Source organism: Periophthalmus magnuspinnatus, chromosome 8, assembly GCF_009829125.3.
Source record: "Periophthalmus magnuspinnatus isolate fPerMag1 chromosome 8, fPerMag1.2.pri, whole genome shotgun sequence".
NCBI lineage: Eukaryota > Metazoa > Chordata > Actinopteri > Gobiiformes > Gobiidae > Periophthalmus > Periophthalmus magnuspinnatus.
In genome coordinates, this window is record NC_047133.1 from 469,382 (window position 1) to 487,357 (window position 17,976).

At 39.5% G+C, this 17,976-nt stretch overlaps 1 protein-coding gene across 1 annotated transcript in view; it reads left to right on the forward strand.

Annotated features, from left to right (window-relative positions):
- Positions 1-3,491, forward strand: part of LOC117374612 (integrin alpha-3-like) — a 28,548-nt gene extending 25,057 nt beyond the window's left edge. The window contains exons 25-28 of the mRNA XM_055223750.1: positions 167-277; positions 992-1,090; positions 2,954-3,079; positions 3,324-3,491. Of these exons, the coding sequence (XP_055079725.1) occupies positions 167-277; positions 992-1,090; positions 2,954-3,079; positions 3,324-3,491 (504 nt within the window). The remainder of the gene's footprint in view (positions 1-166; positions 278-991; positions 1,091-2,953; positions 3,080-3,323) is intronic.
- The last annotated feature ends 14,485 nt before the right edge of the window (positions 3,492-17,976 follow it).

Genomic DNA, 17,976 nt, shown 5'->3' on the forward strand with positions numbered 1-17,976 from the left:
CGCTGCTTCAGATTAACGGTTCTCCTCATTTCTGGACGTTACTTGAACAGTTTTTGTTTTGTCCACGCGCCTCTGTGCTTCTGTGGGAGTCAAATAATGTGGTAGTAAATGTAGTAAATGTACCTGAGTACTGTGGATGTTTGTAAATCCTGTGGTTGTGCTGCAGAGCTGTGAGTTCGGGGCCCGATGTGTCCGTGTGGAGTGTCCTCTCATCGACGTGAACAGCACCGTGACCCTGACCGTTCGAGCTCGTCTCTGGAACGCCACTTTTCTGGAGGTACCTCGCTCTTCAGAGGCTTTAAAGTGTCTGAGGGAGTATTTCAGTATTCGACTGGTCAAACGATTATTTCTATTGTACAATGAGACTTTTTAAATCTACTAAAGACAGAAATCTGGAGAATCCTTCTAGATGGAGGATATTTACAGATACAATGTTTTATTGATGTAAATCTGCAGATGTTTCTAGGCCCGTCACGATATCGACTCATTCAACACTTTATAGACGGGACAATAGTTCTGGGGGGTCAAAGTTCATTGTGGGGGCATTTCATCTGAACTAGTGGGACATTTTGACAATATTTGAGCTCTAGAGGTTTGAATTCTGAATTTCTATGATTCATTATAAATACAAACTCAACAATATTGTATTTCAGTATTGTGTTTGAATATTATCGATATATTATCGATATATATTATGGTTTATCGTCTCTGTTTGTGAGTCTGTGTCATGACAGACCCAATCGTTTCTTCTTTTTCACAGTTTGATTTAATAATGGAGCCGTGATAGAAAAATGTGTTTGAGTCTGAACGATCCAGGTACAAACGTTAAACACGACTCATTTTTATAATCGACTCCTCGTGATTAGTCAATTAAGAAGATCAACAGTGAGTGTTCTGACCTGAGTGTCGGATCAGACTGTTCTGACCTGACTGTTCTGACCTGAGTGTTCTGACCTGAGTGTCTGACCTGACTGGTCTTCTTTCGTCTCAGGACTTCATGGAGTCCAGCTCAGTGTCTGTGTTTGGGGCAGTGACTCTGCAGCTCCAAACAGAGGAACCTGCAGTGAACATGAGGCCCCAGAGAGTCCAGGTACTTTACACTTTACACTTTACACTTTACACTTTACACTTTACTCTTTACACTTTACTCTTTACACTTTACACTTTACTCTTTACACTTTACACTTTACTCTTTACTCTTTACACTTTACACTTTACTCTTTACACTTTACACTTTACACTTTACACTTTACTCTTTACACTTTACACTTTACTCTTTACACTTTACTCTTTACACTTTACTCTTTACTCTTTACACTTTACTCTTTACACTTTACACTTTACTCTTTACACTTTACTCTTTACTCTTTACACTTTACACTTTACTCTTTACACTTTACTCTTTACACTTTACACTTTACTCTTTACTCTTTACACTTTACTCTTTACACTTTACACTTTACACTTTACACTTTACTCTTTACACTTTACACTTTACTCTTTACACTTTACTCTTTACACTTTACTCTTTACACTTTACTCTTTACACTTTACACTTTACACTTTACACTTTACTCTTTACACTTTACACTTTACTCTTTACACTTTACTCTTTACACTTTACACTTTACTCTTTACTCTTTACACTTTACTCTTTACACTTTACACTTTACTCTTTACACTTTACTCTTTACTCTTTACACTTTACTCTTTACACTTTACTCTTTACACTTTACACTTTACTCTTTACACTTTACTCTTTACTCTTTACACTTTACACTTTACTCTTTACACTTTACTCTTTACACTTTACACTTTACTCTTTACTCTTTACACTTTACACTTTACTCTTTACACTTTACACTTTACTCTTTACACTTTACACTTTACTCTTTACACTTTACTCTTTACACTTTACACTTTACTCTTTACTCTTTACACTTTACACTTTACACTTTACTCTTTACTCTTTACTCTTTACACTTTACACTTTACACTTTACTCTTTACACTTTACACTTTACTCTTTACTCTTTACACTTTACACTTTACTCTTTACTCTTTACACTTTACACTTTACTCTTTACACTTTACTCTTTACACTTTACACTTTACTCTTTACTCTTTACACTTTACTCTTTACACTTTACACTTTACACTTTACTCTTTACTCTTTACACTTTACACTTTACTCTTTACTCTTTACACTTTACTCTTTACACTTTACACTTTACTCTTTACTCTTTACACTTTACACTTTACTCTTTACACTTTACACTTTACTCTTTACTCTTTACTCTTTACACTTTACTCTTTACTCTTTACTCTTTACACTTTACACTTTACACTTTACTCTTTACACTTTACACTTTACACTTTACACTTTAGAGTTTGTAATAATCAAGTATTTATTTTACATTCATCTTTAAAAAGTCAAATAGATTAAATAGAAGATATTTATTCTCTTGATGTGTTTATATTCCACTTGTAGACGTTCTATGTCACCTTTGAAATATAGAAAATATACTGTTGATTTTATATAATAATTATATTTTTTGGCTTGAAGAAAATTTGAGATTTAGAATTAAAAGTTTCATCTTGAATAGTGTGGAATTTTTCCACTTGAAATAGAAAAAACTGCTCCAACCAAAATGCACTGGAGACTCCACCTTTTAACATGAGGGCGGAGTCTACAGTGTATCACATGATGTCACACACAGAGGGGGCGGGGTCTACAGTGTATCACATGATGTCACACACAGAGGGGGCGGGGTCTACAGTGTATCACATGATGTCACACACAGAAGGGGGCGGGGTCTACACTGTATCACATGATGTCACACACAGAGGGGGCGGGGTCTACAGTGTATCACATGATGTCACACAGAAGGGGGCGGGGTCATGACTCGTGTTTTCTGTTTAAATCTTTGTCTTAAACCTTCTTTTTACTTCAGTTTTCAGTGCGAGTTTTCCCAGACCGGTCTCTCCCTGTGGCTCCTGGCGCTCCCCTCGGCGTCCTGCTGCTGTCTGCTGTGGGAGGAGTCTCTCTGCTCGCCGTCATCTGCCTCCTGCTCTGGAAGGTCTGTGCATGTGTACTCTTTATGTTTGCACGTGTGTGTCAGGGGTTTCCTTCAGAGTTTTCTGTCATTTCTTCATTTCATTCACTCAGGATTGTCTCTGGAGCTGCTGTGAAGTTGTTTAGGTTCAGTATTCAGTTTAAATGACCTGAGAGACACGAGTTTTGGTCAATATTCAGTTTAAATGACCTGAGAGACACGAGTTTTGAGGTGAGGTACATTAACCCTTTGTCCCGTCTGTCCTCAGTGCGGTTTCTTCGTGCGTCGTGGGCCGTGGCCCGCCACTCTGCACCAGGGCACCATGAGCTCCCGGGCGTCCCAGCACAGCCGCACCGACGCCGACGGCTTCCTCATCCAAAACAGCCCCCCGGACTCCAAGAGGAAGAAGCACTGGGTCACCACCTACTCACAGTGACCCGGGACCTCCAGACCCACCAGCCGACAGTGTCTTCAACCGCCCGGACACACAACCAGCGCCTCTGCGGTTTGACACCGAGTCCCACGAGACTGAAGACTGGGTCCACAAGGACAAGATGAGACGAGAGTTTAGCTAAATGAAGGCGCATCGCAAAAGAAAAATCTGTCAACTGGACAAAAAGCTGTAGGAGTAAAGACGTTTAGCTGCTTGTCCAAGCCGTGTCTCACCACCGTCGAGAGAGCCGCTCAGGACCACAGTCTGCTGTCCATCTACATCTCAAAGACACTGACCACACATTTGAAGAGCAGAGTTTAGATCTGAGCCAGAGAAAAGGTTTTGAGAGGAGAGTGAGACCAGTTTTTCCTGGCCCATATTTCTTTTAAGCTGTATTTTTACCGCAAATTTTGATAAATCTACCCTGACAAAGCTAACGTCAACTTTTTAGTGCGTCCCTTTGAGGATCTAAATGTTATAAATGCACAATGATTCACTGTTGACCACCAGAACACCGTAAATGCTGAAAATAATTTGGACACACTGGATCTACAAGTATCTCCCATCTATAACTCCATCCTCAGACCCAAAGCGAACAAAGGAAACAAATAATAGTGCTAGCTAGGATGCTACTAAGTGTGAAGTCACTCATTAGTAGCTTGAATGACTGTGTTAAGTTTGATTCAGGGACAGTGCGGACAAGACCGAGCCTCCAAACAGAAACTGGAGACAGAAGGTGTTTCAGAGTCGTTAGCGCCCCCTTCAGACGGATTTAAGGCCGTGTCCATCTGACCAGAAATGAGGAAGCGTCTTGCAGGACACTCCTACAACGTTTTGTCCAGTGACAGATTTAACTTTTCTTTTGCGATGGATCAGACCTGGACGACTGAGGAATCACACAGAAAGCTGCATTATGTAACTTTTTTCCAGTGGGCGGTTCTGCCGTCTGTTTGTCTGTGGATGTCATTGTTCTGCCTGGACATTTGCCTTAAAAACATTCAGGTAACGTTCATCCGCACAGTGGAACATTCTGGACAAAGTGATGACGTTTCCATTGAGACGAACATGTAGCAAAAGCTCCACTAGAAAAGTTACACAGAGCGACTTTAATTCAGCTTGGTTCACAATTTTGGTTTCATTTTAGAGTTGTGTTTTGGAACGACAACTTCTCAAGAGACGTCAGCCCCTTTCACACAGGGCCCTGTAAACGGCCCCTTTCACACAAACACCAGCCCCAGGAGCAGGTCTGTTCACACATGAGGACAGTGTGTGCAGATATGAAATGTCCATATGAAAGACATAAAAAAAACACAAATCAAAACAGAAATAATCATCAGAAATTTAACAGTAAAAGAGAAAAGTGCAGAATAATAATAGACCTGAGCACAGTGTTCTCTGTCTCTTTGTCTCTCTGTGTCTCTGTGTCTCTGTCTCTCTGTGTCTCTCTGTGTCTCTGTGTCTCTGTCTCTCTGTGTCTCTCTGTGTCTCTGTGTCTCTGTCTCTCTGTGTCTCTGTCTCTCTGTGTCTCTCTGTGTCTCTCTGTGTCTCTCTGTCTCTCTGTGTCTCTCTGTGTCTCTGTGTCTCTGTGTCTCATATCAGTCTCTGCTGCATCGTTTAAATTGGATGAGACTGAACTGAAACATCAGAGTGACCAGAAAACTGACCATGAAACTGACCATGAAACTGACCATGAAACTGACCATGAAACTGACCATGAAACTGACCATGAAACTGACCATGAAACTGACCATGAAACTGACCATGAAACTGACCATGAAACTGAGCTCAAACTGAGGGTAGAACTGACACTTTTTTGTCTTTATTCACACAAACTCTTTTATTGTTGAGTTCTGTCTTTGTTCAGACACATCCCCAGATGAGGCTGTGTGTGAATGGGGCACTGTGTGTGTGAATGGGGCACTGTGTGTGTGAATGGGGCACTGTGTGTGTGTGGGGGGGTGTGTGTGTGTGAATGGGGCACTATGTGTGTGAATGGGGCACTGTGTGTGTGAATGGGGCACTGTGTGTGTGTGTGTGTGTGTGTGTGTGTGTGTGTGTGTGTGTGTGAATGGGGCACTGTGTGTGTGAATGGGGCACTGTGTGTGTGAATGGGGCACTGTGTGTGAATGGGGCACTGTGTGTGTGTGTGGGGGTGTGTGTGTGGGGGTGTGTGTGTGTGAATGGGGCACTGTGTGTGTGAATGGGGCACTGTGTGTGAATGGGGCACTGTGTGTGTGAATGGGGCACTGTGTGTGTGAATGGGGCACTGTGTGTTTACCCTTTTTGTCCAAGTCCATTTTAAACAAACTGATAGTGTCTCACAGGACGAGTTTCCTCTGCACAGTCCTGTGGTTGTTTTGTTTCATAAGAACGAGGTCTGTCCCATGATCCTCTTCAGTGTCTGTCCTGTGGTGAGTCCCGTGTCTCCTACGGTGTGACCTGTGACCTGTGTCCTCAGGTGTGACCTGTGACCTGTGTCCTCAGGTGTGCGGCTGTGGCTCGTGTCCTCAGGCTGTGGTTTGTGTCTGTGATGTTTGTTTTCTGGACCAAAGTGTCGTACTCGTGTTTGCTTCAGTCATGGGGCGTAGTTACATTTCTACTTGAGTAATACTTTTATTGAAGTAAAAGTACTCTTGAGTAAAAGTTCTGGTCACTTTTCACACTGTTGAAAATGTGAAATGATGAACGTTTCTTCAGATGTGTCTCATTTTTGTGTCTTTTGAAAACACCAGACCTTTACATTATTTAATGTTTGTTTTTACTTTAATGATGATCAGACGTCACGTCCTGACTGTTCCTATTTAAACTTCTCTGAAGTGCTACTTTTCCCAAATACTTTTTTTACTTTTGAGTCATTTCTTGATCCACTTTGTACTTCTACTTGAGTAATATTATTTTGAAGTAACGTTACTCTTACTCGAGTACAGTTTGTCGCACTCTAGCCCCTGTGACGAGTCTGTAAAGTCCAGTCTGTGGTTCTGACCCGGCGCTGACCCGGTGACCCCTCAGTCGTATTGTGATATTTGTACTGTGACCTCTGTGCTCTTTGTACACGTCTGTGATTCTGCTCAAATACACTATTTTTTACACTGAGCTTTGACTCTGATCTTCATCTTCTTCTTCCACAGGTTCAGTGTCTCAGAATCAAACCTGATCCTGATACGACTCTTTACTCAGAAAAATGTCACTTTTAACTTTAGATCGTGGCATTTTCTTTATTACTGTGTCAATTCAATAATAATAATAATAATAATAATAATAATAATGCCTTACACTTGTAATGCGCTTTACAGGCTTGTCAAAGCCTCTCAAATGTCACCCACGAAGGAGAGGCCCACGAAGGAGAGGCCCACGAAGGAGAGGCCCACGAAGGAGAGACCCACGAAGGAGAGACCCACTCCCACGGACGAACACTGGATCCACAGGATGCACATTAGTCCTGTGTCCAGAGAGAGTCAAGTCTATAGAGCCAGAGCCACTCAACCAAGAGCCAGAGAGGGGTCCTGGTCCTGGTCTAGCCCTGGTTTAGTCCTGGTCTAGTCCTGGTTTAGTCCTGGTCTAGCCCTGGTCTAGTCCTGGTTTAGTCCTGGTCTAGTCCTGGTCTAGTCCTGGTCTAGTCCTGGTCTAGTCCTGGTCTAGTCCTGGTCTAGTCCTGGTCTAGTCCTGGTCTAGTCCTGGTCTAGTCCGATACTAGAGACGTCTAAACACAAATCCTCTCATGTTTTACTTTCGTGGAGTCGGGTCTTTTTGGTCAAATTGTGTGAAAATAAAACTCAGATTAAAGTTTAAATAAAGCACAGGTCCAGAGAACAGAGAAGTCAGTACAACTCTTTAATAAATAAATGTATAAAAAATAAATAAATACATCAATAAAAAATAAATAAATACATCAATAAATAAATAAATAAATAATAAATAAATACATAAATAAATACACAAATAATGAAATGTTATGGCCTCAGCGCCTTCTAGTGGTGCGTTCAGGTGCTGTTCTGCCGATGATGCGTTCAAGGGCTGTTCCTCCGGTGTTTCCTGTACTGCTGCGTTCAGGTGCTGTTGTTCTGCCGGTGCTGCGTTCAGGTGCTGTTGTTCTGCCGGTGCTGCGTTCAGGTGCTGTTGTTCTGCTGTAGCGCCCCCTGGTGGTCGCCTGGAGGATGGACAGGACCAGCCCGTTGAGGCGGTACAGGTGAATTCGAGTGACGTCGTTGATCTTTTGCCACAGCGTCAGGCTTCCGTTCTGTGGAGGAAATAAGTTTCACATCAGACGTTTTAAAAAAAGACGAGGACCAACATTTTTATAAAAAATGTTAAAATATGAAAAAGTCATAAATCCTGAAACGGCTCCACCTGAATGTCACAAAAACTCCACACACCTCCACTAGAATCATTTGGAGTCGTCTCTTATCTCGACTGAACTAAAGGTAAAAGGAGCTGTTCACTTGAAAACCACCACTTGATGACATCACAAGGTGGAACAGAGCGTTTTAACGTGGAACTAAACACGAAATTGACTTTTATCTTTGCTGCTGAACTCGGTTTTAAAAACATTATCTACATTTTTAGTTTAAATCTGAGGCTTTGTGTTTAAAACCGAGTCTGTGCTGCCTCCAGTGGTCAAGTACTATGTGACATCACAGAGTCCTGCCCTGGTTGGAGCCGTGTGTATTCAGACTTTGCCCTCACTGCCCTTCAGTCTTTCAGGTACGTCTCAGTTTAGTGGCTCTGTTTGAAATGTGGTTGTGGACAGATGCTAACTGTAGGCTCTGCTCTGTCTGCACATGTGTTTAGGTCCACTTTAACACAACTGTCCCAGGGTGGTGTTAGTGTCATTACACTCACAGTCCTGTGGGTGGTGTCCTGTGGGTGGTGTTATTGTCATTACACTCACAGTCCTGTGGGTGGTGTTATTGTCATTACACTCACAGTCCTGTGGGTGGCGTTCTCCAGTCGACTGTAGTATCTGGTCACGTCCTGATGCTCAGTGTCGTTTGTGAAAACCTGAAACACACAACAAAACTTTAAAGTGACTGTTTGTGTAATTGTGTTTTTGTGTGTAGCTGAGTGTGTTGAGTTTCACTAAGTGTGCAGTGTGTCTGAGTCATTCTTAGTATAATCATTCAGGCCCCTAATGGCTACTTTCACACATATTAGCATCCTTCCCTGTTGTTTTCTTTGTTTTGGTTTGAATCTGAGGGTGGAGTTACAGATGGTGGATGTTGGTAGATTCAACACCATCGAGAGCGGCTCAGGACCACAGTCTGCTGTTCATCTACACCTCAAACACACTCCCCCCTCTGTACCTCCATCCTCAGACCCAAAGCAGGTAACAGAGCGAGAGCTCATAAGTGTGAAAAGACTCATTAGAGGCTTGAATGACTCAGTGTGACTCACACACACTTTAGTGAAGCACAAACAGAATCTGGAGTTTGTAGTTTCTCTTCGGGACATCCTGGATTTTTAGGCTGTTTTCTTTTTCTCAAACTGAAAACACTCTGTTCCTATTTGTGATGTCATGAAGTGGTAAAACAGGAAATGTTACACTGTGTTTTTAAACTCCAAACTTCAGTCGAGTCATTTTGATAATTTCAGCCCCAGATTTGTCTAAGTTTGAATTTACAGAGACTTTGACTGAACAAAAGATAAAATGTAAGTATTCAGAGATAAAATGATCAAAATCACTAATTTAGCTATTCCCGAGTATTCCGGAGTATTCCGGAGTATTCCAGATCAACTGAGGCTGAACATTAACCTTTAAACTACCACTTCATGACATCACAAGGTGGAACGGAGCATTTTGATGTTCAGGTGCAAACAGATAATAATCCAGGATTGTGTTTGTGTGTTTGTGCGTGTGTGTTTGTGTGAGTGTTTGTGTGTGTTGTGTGCGGAGCGTTGTGGGCGGGGCTTACACAGGGGCGGAGACAGGACAGTTGTCTGTGCAGCGCCGACAGGAAGCCGGTGGCGTCCCAGCCCAGACGGGTCAGGTTTCCATGACGATAAAGATGGAAGATGTGCTGCAGGTTTTTGTGGACGAACGTCAACTGAGACTCCACCTGAAACACACAACTTCAGCTTCAGCTCTTTTTGTTCGTACAGACGCACACACTGAGCTAACACAGAGCAGATATGTCTCTAATATAAAGCCTCACTGTGGGACATTTGTGGGGTTCTGCGCTCGTCTCCATGGTGATGTTAATGCTTCGTCTGGAATGTTTCGGGCTCTAAACTTCTCCGTCTTACTCTTATTCAATCACAGGTCGCCTCTCCGTAGATCTCGGCTGTAACTTGACCCTGTGTTTAATGCACTACTGCGGAGCATTAACATCACCATGGAGACGAGCGTGTCATCATCCCCACAGGGAAAGTTACACAGTGAAACTTTATGACAGAAATGTAATATTTTAAAAAGTGTAAAATAAAAGCTCACATTCTGGCGGCCGATGAGTTTGTAAAGTTTGTTTGGAAAATGGACGTCTGTTTCCACGGACGCCGCCTGAAAAGAAACAATTAAATATTATAAATATTATTAATAAATATAAATAAATATAAATAAATATGATCAAATAGAAGCAAGAAAAAAAGAAACATGAGCTTTAAACGGAGGAGGAGCCAAAATGTACTGAAAATAATATTAAGTAGAAGAAGAAAATACTCGAGTAAAAAATAGAGTTTAAATCAGAATCAAACAGTAAAAATATTCCTCCAGTCGTAGTAAAAATACACTGCTACAAAAGTACTGTGTAAAATATTTTCTCACCATGTGTTTGAGCTGTTTGAGACACCCCTCTGTGTTTGTGCTGAAGAGACTCAGACCTTCACAGGCTGAAACGGCAGCGGCTGAAACTGAAGCTGCTGAAACTGAAGCTGCTGCAGTCAGACCCAGAAACATCACATGGAGCAACATCTCAGAGGAGGAAAGTTACAATCAAATATAAGAGAGATTTGTGCTGAAACGTCCTGGTGAAACGTCCTGGTGAAACGTCCTGGTGAAACGTCCTGGTGAAACGTCCTGGTGAAACGTCACGTGTTTGAAGATGAGGAGACACTGATGAAGACCAAACAGAGGCGACATATTTATCCTGCAGAGAGGAAAGAGAAAAGTGAAAAGGGAAAGGCCAGATTTCAGACTTCAGAGGTGGAAAGTAAAAAGGTAAAAGTACATGGACAGAGGCACTTTTACTTTAAAAAGGTAAAAGTACTTTTACTTTATCTCCACTGGAGTCTGAGAATAAGAGTTAAATGTTTAAAATAAAATATAAATATAAATAAAAGTGTGAAGTGAAGTCAGTGCAGTTAAAATGTTTTGTGCAGTTTTAACGTTTTAAACTTGAACTTATCTCTTAAATGTGTCAAAACTTATATATATTTGAATACTTTTACTGAAGTATAACTTTTATCTGATACTTTTTTTTTATGACTTTTAAATATCACATTTCACATTTGGACCAAACATAAATGAAGTTTTTTCTTTGAGCTTGAACTTGTGCAGTTTCTTGTATAAAATAAAAATCTGCTCCTTTTCCCTGGATGTGACCGAGTACTTCAAAAGTGCAGTATCAGAGTGTAGGGAGTACTGCTCCTGTGTATTTGCTCCTGTGTATTTGCTCTGTCCTCGCGGCTCTGGCAGAGGGAGTACCCGCACACCCACAGGCGCGGTATTCCCCACATGGTCATGTGACGACATTCAGTTTCCTGTTTCAGTCTGAGCCTCCGGACGTTTCACTTTCTACTCACAGTATCCAGAGGAACGAAGTACTCGGTTACATTTATGTTTACTCGAGTAACTTTACAACGAAATTACATTTTTCATTGTACTTTTCTGTCAGATCTCAACTGATAATATTTGTATTAAAGTAAAAGTAAAAGTGTTTCCTCTTCACACGGAGTCAGTTTAAAGTGACAAGTACACACAAGTACACACAAGTACACACAAATACACACAAGTACACACAATACACACAATACACACAAGTACACACAATACACACAAGTACACACAAGTACACACAAGTACACTCAAGTACAAGTACACAGACTGCAGAGGAAGTAGACCTACAAGTTAATAATGTGCATGATTAAAGTAGGCCTACGAGTGCTCCTACCAAAATGGTAACACTGTTTTGTGTTTGTGTAGAAAGGAGCAGTTCTCAGGCTACAAAATTAATTATGAAAAACCATTAGTCCTTCCAAATGTAAATATAACAGAGTATAACATGTTTTCATCTTTTAAGGGAACTACAAATGGGTTTAAATATCTTGGCATATACTTTTCTACAGATTTAAATAAGTTAATTAAAAATAATCTTCTACCTGCAGTTGTAAAGATTAAAACTGTCCTCCTCAGATGGACGACTCTGTCATTGTCTTTGATGGATCAGCAGTTATATAAATGAATGTTCTTCCTCTCTTGCTGTATATAATACAAATGCTACCTATATATATTCCTACTAAAATCTTCAAACATAAATAGTGCTATAGGAGCATTCTTGTGGAACAATAAGCGACTTAGAATGGAACTTCAAAAACTCCAGCTGCCGATCCAGAAAGGAGGCCTTGGGATTCCAAATTTCCAATTCTATCACTGGGCGTCACAATTAAAATTTGTTTCAGAGTGAGTTAAAAAAGGCCTGTTCTGTTTTCCTGATTTAGAAGGAATTGTCTTAGATACTGCACAGTTAGAATATCTCCCCTTTTTATGTTTGGAAAAAGTATATGCTAATATTAAAAATAATTATATTCTTAAAAATATCTGCAAATCTCTTAGTGCTATCCCTAAACACTTTAGTATCGACAAATATTCATTTTCAGCACCCACTGTTAATAATCCAGATTTTCATTCACCTGTTCTGACTCTGACTTTAAAGATTGGAGGGAAGCAGCATCAACAAAACATCAGATCTCTGTGTAGATGATTCTATAAAGTCATTTCAACAATTAAAAAATGAATTTAATCTCACACAAGCTCACTTCTTTCGATATTTGCAAATTAGAAGTTATCTCAATTCTATTACATATTACAAAAATGGTGTAAAAAACAGTATCTTATAAAAGCTGTTGTGCTTAAAGATAAAATTATAACAAATATATATGACCATATTAATATGAATACAGGTGTAGTTATTAATATTAAGAAAAGTTGGGAATATGACTTTGGTGTTAAATTGGATGATCAACAGTGGATCAAAGTACTAAATGATGCAAAACAAATCACTAAATCAAATAAATCTCATGAAGTACAGTATAAAATTATTAATAAAATGCATGTGACGCCTGTAACTCGGAGTAAATACGACACCTGGACAACACTTTGTTTTAAATGCAAAAAGGAAGCAGGAACCTACTTTCATTTAATGTGGTCATGTCCAATTATTCTTTCATTCTGGTCTTCAGTTCTTCAGGAAACTGAAAAATATCTTGGATTAAAAGTACCTGAAGACCCTAAGGCTTGTATATTAGATATAAACAACTATACTCGAGAAACAAAAATGCTTAATATTATTATGTACGCTGCACGCCTTTCTATACTCCAGGTATGATCCAGGAACAACCTCCCTCCCCCTCTGGCGTGAAAAACTCCTATCAAATCTATTTTTCTATGAAAGTCTTTACAATGTCCTTGAAGGAAAAAGCTCGACTCTTTTGTTCAGGACCGGTCGCCCCTGTGGGACAATAACACAAACAGGTATGGACTAAAAAGTAAATGGGCAGTAGATTTCCTGTGGTTCTTTGTGAAGTGAATCTGAAGTGGACCAGATCACTGATAGTTTATATAAAGGTCCCACTGGTGTGATATTGTCCCCTTGTGTGTGTTTATTTGGTGTTTGGTGTGCGTTTTTTTTTTTTTTTTTTTTTTTTTTTTGTATGTGTATATGTATGTGCGTTTCTGGCTATATATGTGCACATTATGTATATGTGTATGGTTTGTGTATATATAATATGTGTATATGTATGTATATATACTTTTTATTTCTACATGTATGTATGTGTGTGTGTGTGTATGTATGTATGTATGTGTGTATATATATATATATATATATATATATATATATATATATATATATATATATATATATATGTGAGTGTATGTATGTATGTATGTATGTATATATATATATATATATATAAATATATATATATATGTGAGTGTATGTATGTATATGCATATATATATTTTTCAGTAGACATGTATTCAGTTTGTTATTGTGAAATATCATGTAAATAAATAGTTTAAAAAAAAAGAAAAGAAAAGAAAGGAGCAGTCGGCTGTGGAGACTCAGGAGCTTCATCATTTAAGAGGTCACAGTGTCATAGTAGAACACAACCTACTCGACCTACTCAGCCTACACAACCTACTCGACCTACACAACCTACTCAGCCTACACAACCTACTCAGCCTACTCCACAAGGACAAATACAGATTTAAACGACATATTTTGTTGTGTCTGATTCATTCTGACGTCATCTGCTCATTTCACAGAGTTAATCTAAAACAGTTTAATAATAATAAAAAAAACATGAAAACTGCGCACTGTCGTAAACATCATCACAGCAAAGCGCCGCAGGCTGACGGCACAACCTACGGCGCCCCCTACGGACGGCTACAGATCACTCCAGCAAGAAGCGGATTTTTCAAAATGTGACAAATGTGACAAATCCTGCACGAATCAACTGGAAAGAAAATAAAACAATAATCAGCATCTTGAAAATAAATGATTCTTCAAACGTGTGACAGTGACTCCAAATAAAACTCATGAAAATGAGAAGAAAACATCTGTAACATGGTTAAAATAAACTCAAAAAGTACAATGACCTAAAAGTCTACTCAAATACAGTACTGTGAGTATTTGTAGTATTGTAGTATTTCAGTGACTTTCCCCTGCTCTTTGTGCCACGTCATGAGAGAAAACTGAACGTGACAAAAACGAGTCTTTACTGGAGTTTCATTGAGAAGCTTCTTTTGGTGCTGCAGCTGTTGTGGTTTTATCGGATGTTTCTACAGTCACACGATTCTGTTTATATCCACACATGTGCTAATAAATGTGGACACGCCCACACGGAGACGAATCAGATCTGTGAAAGAAACACACGTGTGAAAATCATTTATCAACATAATGTAGGTGTGTGTGTGTGTGTGTGTAGGGGTGTGTGTGTAGGGGTGTGTATGTATGTGTGTGTAGGGGTGTGTGTGTATGTGTGTGTGTATGTATGTGTGTATGTATGTATGTGTGTAGGGGTGTGTATGTGTGTGTATGTATGTATGTGTATGTGTGTATGTAGGGGTGTGTATGTGTGTGTGTATGTGTGTATGTATGTGGGGGTGTGTATGTATGTGTGTAGGGGTGAGTGTGTATGTGTGTATGTATGTGTGTGTGTATGTGGGGGTGTGTATGTGTGTGTAAGTGTAGGGGTGTGTGTGTGTGTGTGTGTATGTATGTATGTGTGTATGTATGTGTGTATGTAGGGGTGTGTGTGTATATATGTGTGTGTGTATGTGTGTATGTATGTATGTATGTGTGTATGTATGTATGTGTGTAGGGGTGTGTGTGTATATGTGTGTGTATGTATGTGTGTGTATGTGTGTATGTATGTATTGTTTGGTGTGTTCTATGAAAATGACGACTGGATTCGGTCAATTCAAATCTCAAAAGTTGATTCCTCTGACAGTTACAATCTAATACAGCACCTGGGGTCATATGATCGATCCCTCGTATGTGCAGAGGCTCTGTCTGCCTTTCCCTCGCCCCAAAGAATAAAAATGTAACATGTAACATGAATATGCAAATATTATGTTGAGCAGGTTGACGCCCTGGTTCCTCCTTCCGGCCTCGTTCACCTCTCCGGGCTGCACCGGTCTGTTTTTTGGCCTTGACTCTACTCCGGCCGCCTTATCTCTGTAAAGGAGTGTCTACACAACCCCAACAGTTTCACATAATTCATATCACACAATGTTGCCTTTAAAGAGAGAGACTGTTATAAAGAGTGAAGAGTTAGTGCTTGTTAAACAAACTTCAAAAGGACACAGCATTCAAAGGATATATGAATTATTATGTTTTGATACGATATATGAATTATATGATGCATCTAAGCTTTATTCAAACTAATATGCATTCAGTATTTTGATATCTGTATATGTGATGCAACTAAGAAGCTTTATTACTTAACATAGCCTTCAGTATGTGTATATGTGTGTGTATGTGTGTGTATGTGTGTGTATGTATGTATGTGTGTGTAGGGGTGTGTGTGTGTGTGTATGTGTGTATGTATGTATGTATGTGTGTATGTATGTTTTGTTTTGTGTTTTGTTCTTTCATTTTCCTTTTTGTTTTGTTTTGCTTTTGTTGTTTTGCTGTTTTTGTTTTGTTAGTTCATTTTAATTGGGTCATTCAGTGAACTTTTGTTTCTTGTTTGAGTGGTGCTGTTCGCCCCCTGGTGGTGGCGTGAGGCAGGTGTTGCCTGTGATTCATTTGCTGTGTCACTGAGTTTGTGTCCCCTGGACACACTGTCCGCTCACCACAGGGGCCCCCGGCTTATTCTGTTTGGGTTTTTTGTGGTAAATAGAAACTCTGCAAATTTTGAATTCTTAGGCCTTTTTAGATTGTAATTCAACTTTTAGCTTTGTGTGATAAATCTTTAATTTTCTACCTTTTAAACTTTGACTTACATTTTGTTATAATAAATATACATGTGTGTCTAACTTACATCCAACGATTTTCTTTTCAATAAAAAAAAAAAAATAATTTCAACTGTTTTTCACGTCTCATCTTTTTAATTCAGAAACTGTGTCTTTAATTTGTAAATTGTGACCCCTGGGTCTTAATCCCTCAGACCCTCACTGATTTACCACATATAAATCTTTATTTTGTTCCTGTTTTAATTAAACAGTTAGAATCCTGCCTTTATACTACTGCCTTTTCCAAAAGCTAAAACAAGAACACCTCCCCCCAGCCACTCTGTTCTTTTTGTTTACATTTATATAAAAGAGAGTTTCACACATAGATGTATTTAAATGTTTTCACACTCCTGCACAAACATGGCGGATCTCCATGGCAACGTCCGTTTATTCACGTTTTATTCCGAGCGCTGTCAAGAATTTACTGAAAACAAACAAATAAAACTACTAAACTAACAAAACGGAATCACATTTAGTTTTGACCAAATAATCTGTCTTTTTACGTGAATAATTATTTTTAATATTTTACTCATCAGCGCGGGGGGGGGGGGGGGGGGGGGGGGAGTGACGTAAACAATTGCGTTACATCGGCTTCCGTACTTCCGGTTTGAGATTCGCTACGAAGTTGGAAATTATTTATTTATTTTTAATGTTTTAATTACAAAATCGGGCCGAGGTATCGTGACATGTAATGACATATAAGAAATAATATGTGGATTACAGCTTTTGTACGGCATAAAAAAGGAGCACATTATATTTTGATTCTAAAACCTAAATTATAAAGACATAACATCACATTACTATGGACAATTGAATATAACATGTTCTTGGCACAGATTTATGCAGTTTCAGGGAGAATAGTTTAAATTCAGTCATAAAATGTTCAATCAGGGGGTGGAGTCTCTAAGTTTAGAACAATGAATATGGTGTTTAGCCAAAACAATATTCACAGTCAGTTTTTATCCACATCATTCACAAAATATAAAATATGATGAACACTTAAATTTGTGAACTTTGGGATTTTGAGAAATAACTGCTCTATAATGTCACGCCAGAATGTCCTGGACACAGGACAAGTGAAAAAGAGATGCTCGATGGTTTCTTCAGGGAAATCACAAAATGCACAGTCTGACTTAACAAGAAACTGGACACTGGATAAATTTGACTCTTTCTTTGTTAGATAAAACTTTGGAACATAAGCTTTTAACAGAGGAAACAATATCATTTTGTTGAACAGAGACATTCCCGACTGTAAGTGTTCTTTCTTTAGCTTTGAATTTGCACCATTTCCACTTGTTCAGAAGTTTAATAAAAGAAACAAATCCACTGACGTCCATGTTAGAAAACTCCCTCTGTGGATGATGCACCTCACCCCGAAACATCACACGTTCATTTTATACTAAAATGACCATGTGATGCTGCTGAAGTCTGCACTTATCACCAATTAAGAAAATAAAACTGTAGAATGATGTACGGAGCAGTGGGCCGCTCTGGTGGAGGTGAAAACGGGAGTTGATCACAATATGGCGTCTTGAAAATAAGCGAGTAAAGACGGCTCAACACGTGCAAATCACTCCAAATACAACGTGAGGTGAGTAAACGGTGAGGCTAAAAGCTCTGAAAATAATAATTACACTTTGTTACACGATTAAACAGCCCCACAGAGAAGTTGTTTAGTTTATTTATAGTTTGTGTAAAATGTGGACAGGCTCATGGATCACAGCGGATGTACTGGCCCCTACCCATCCATCCATCCATCCATCCACCCATCCATCCATCCATCCATTCATGTTCTTCCTCTTATCCAGGGTCGGGTCG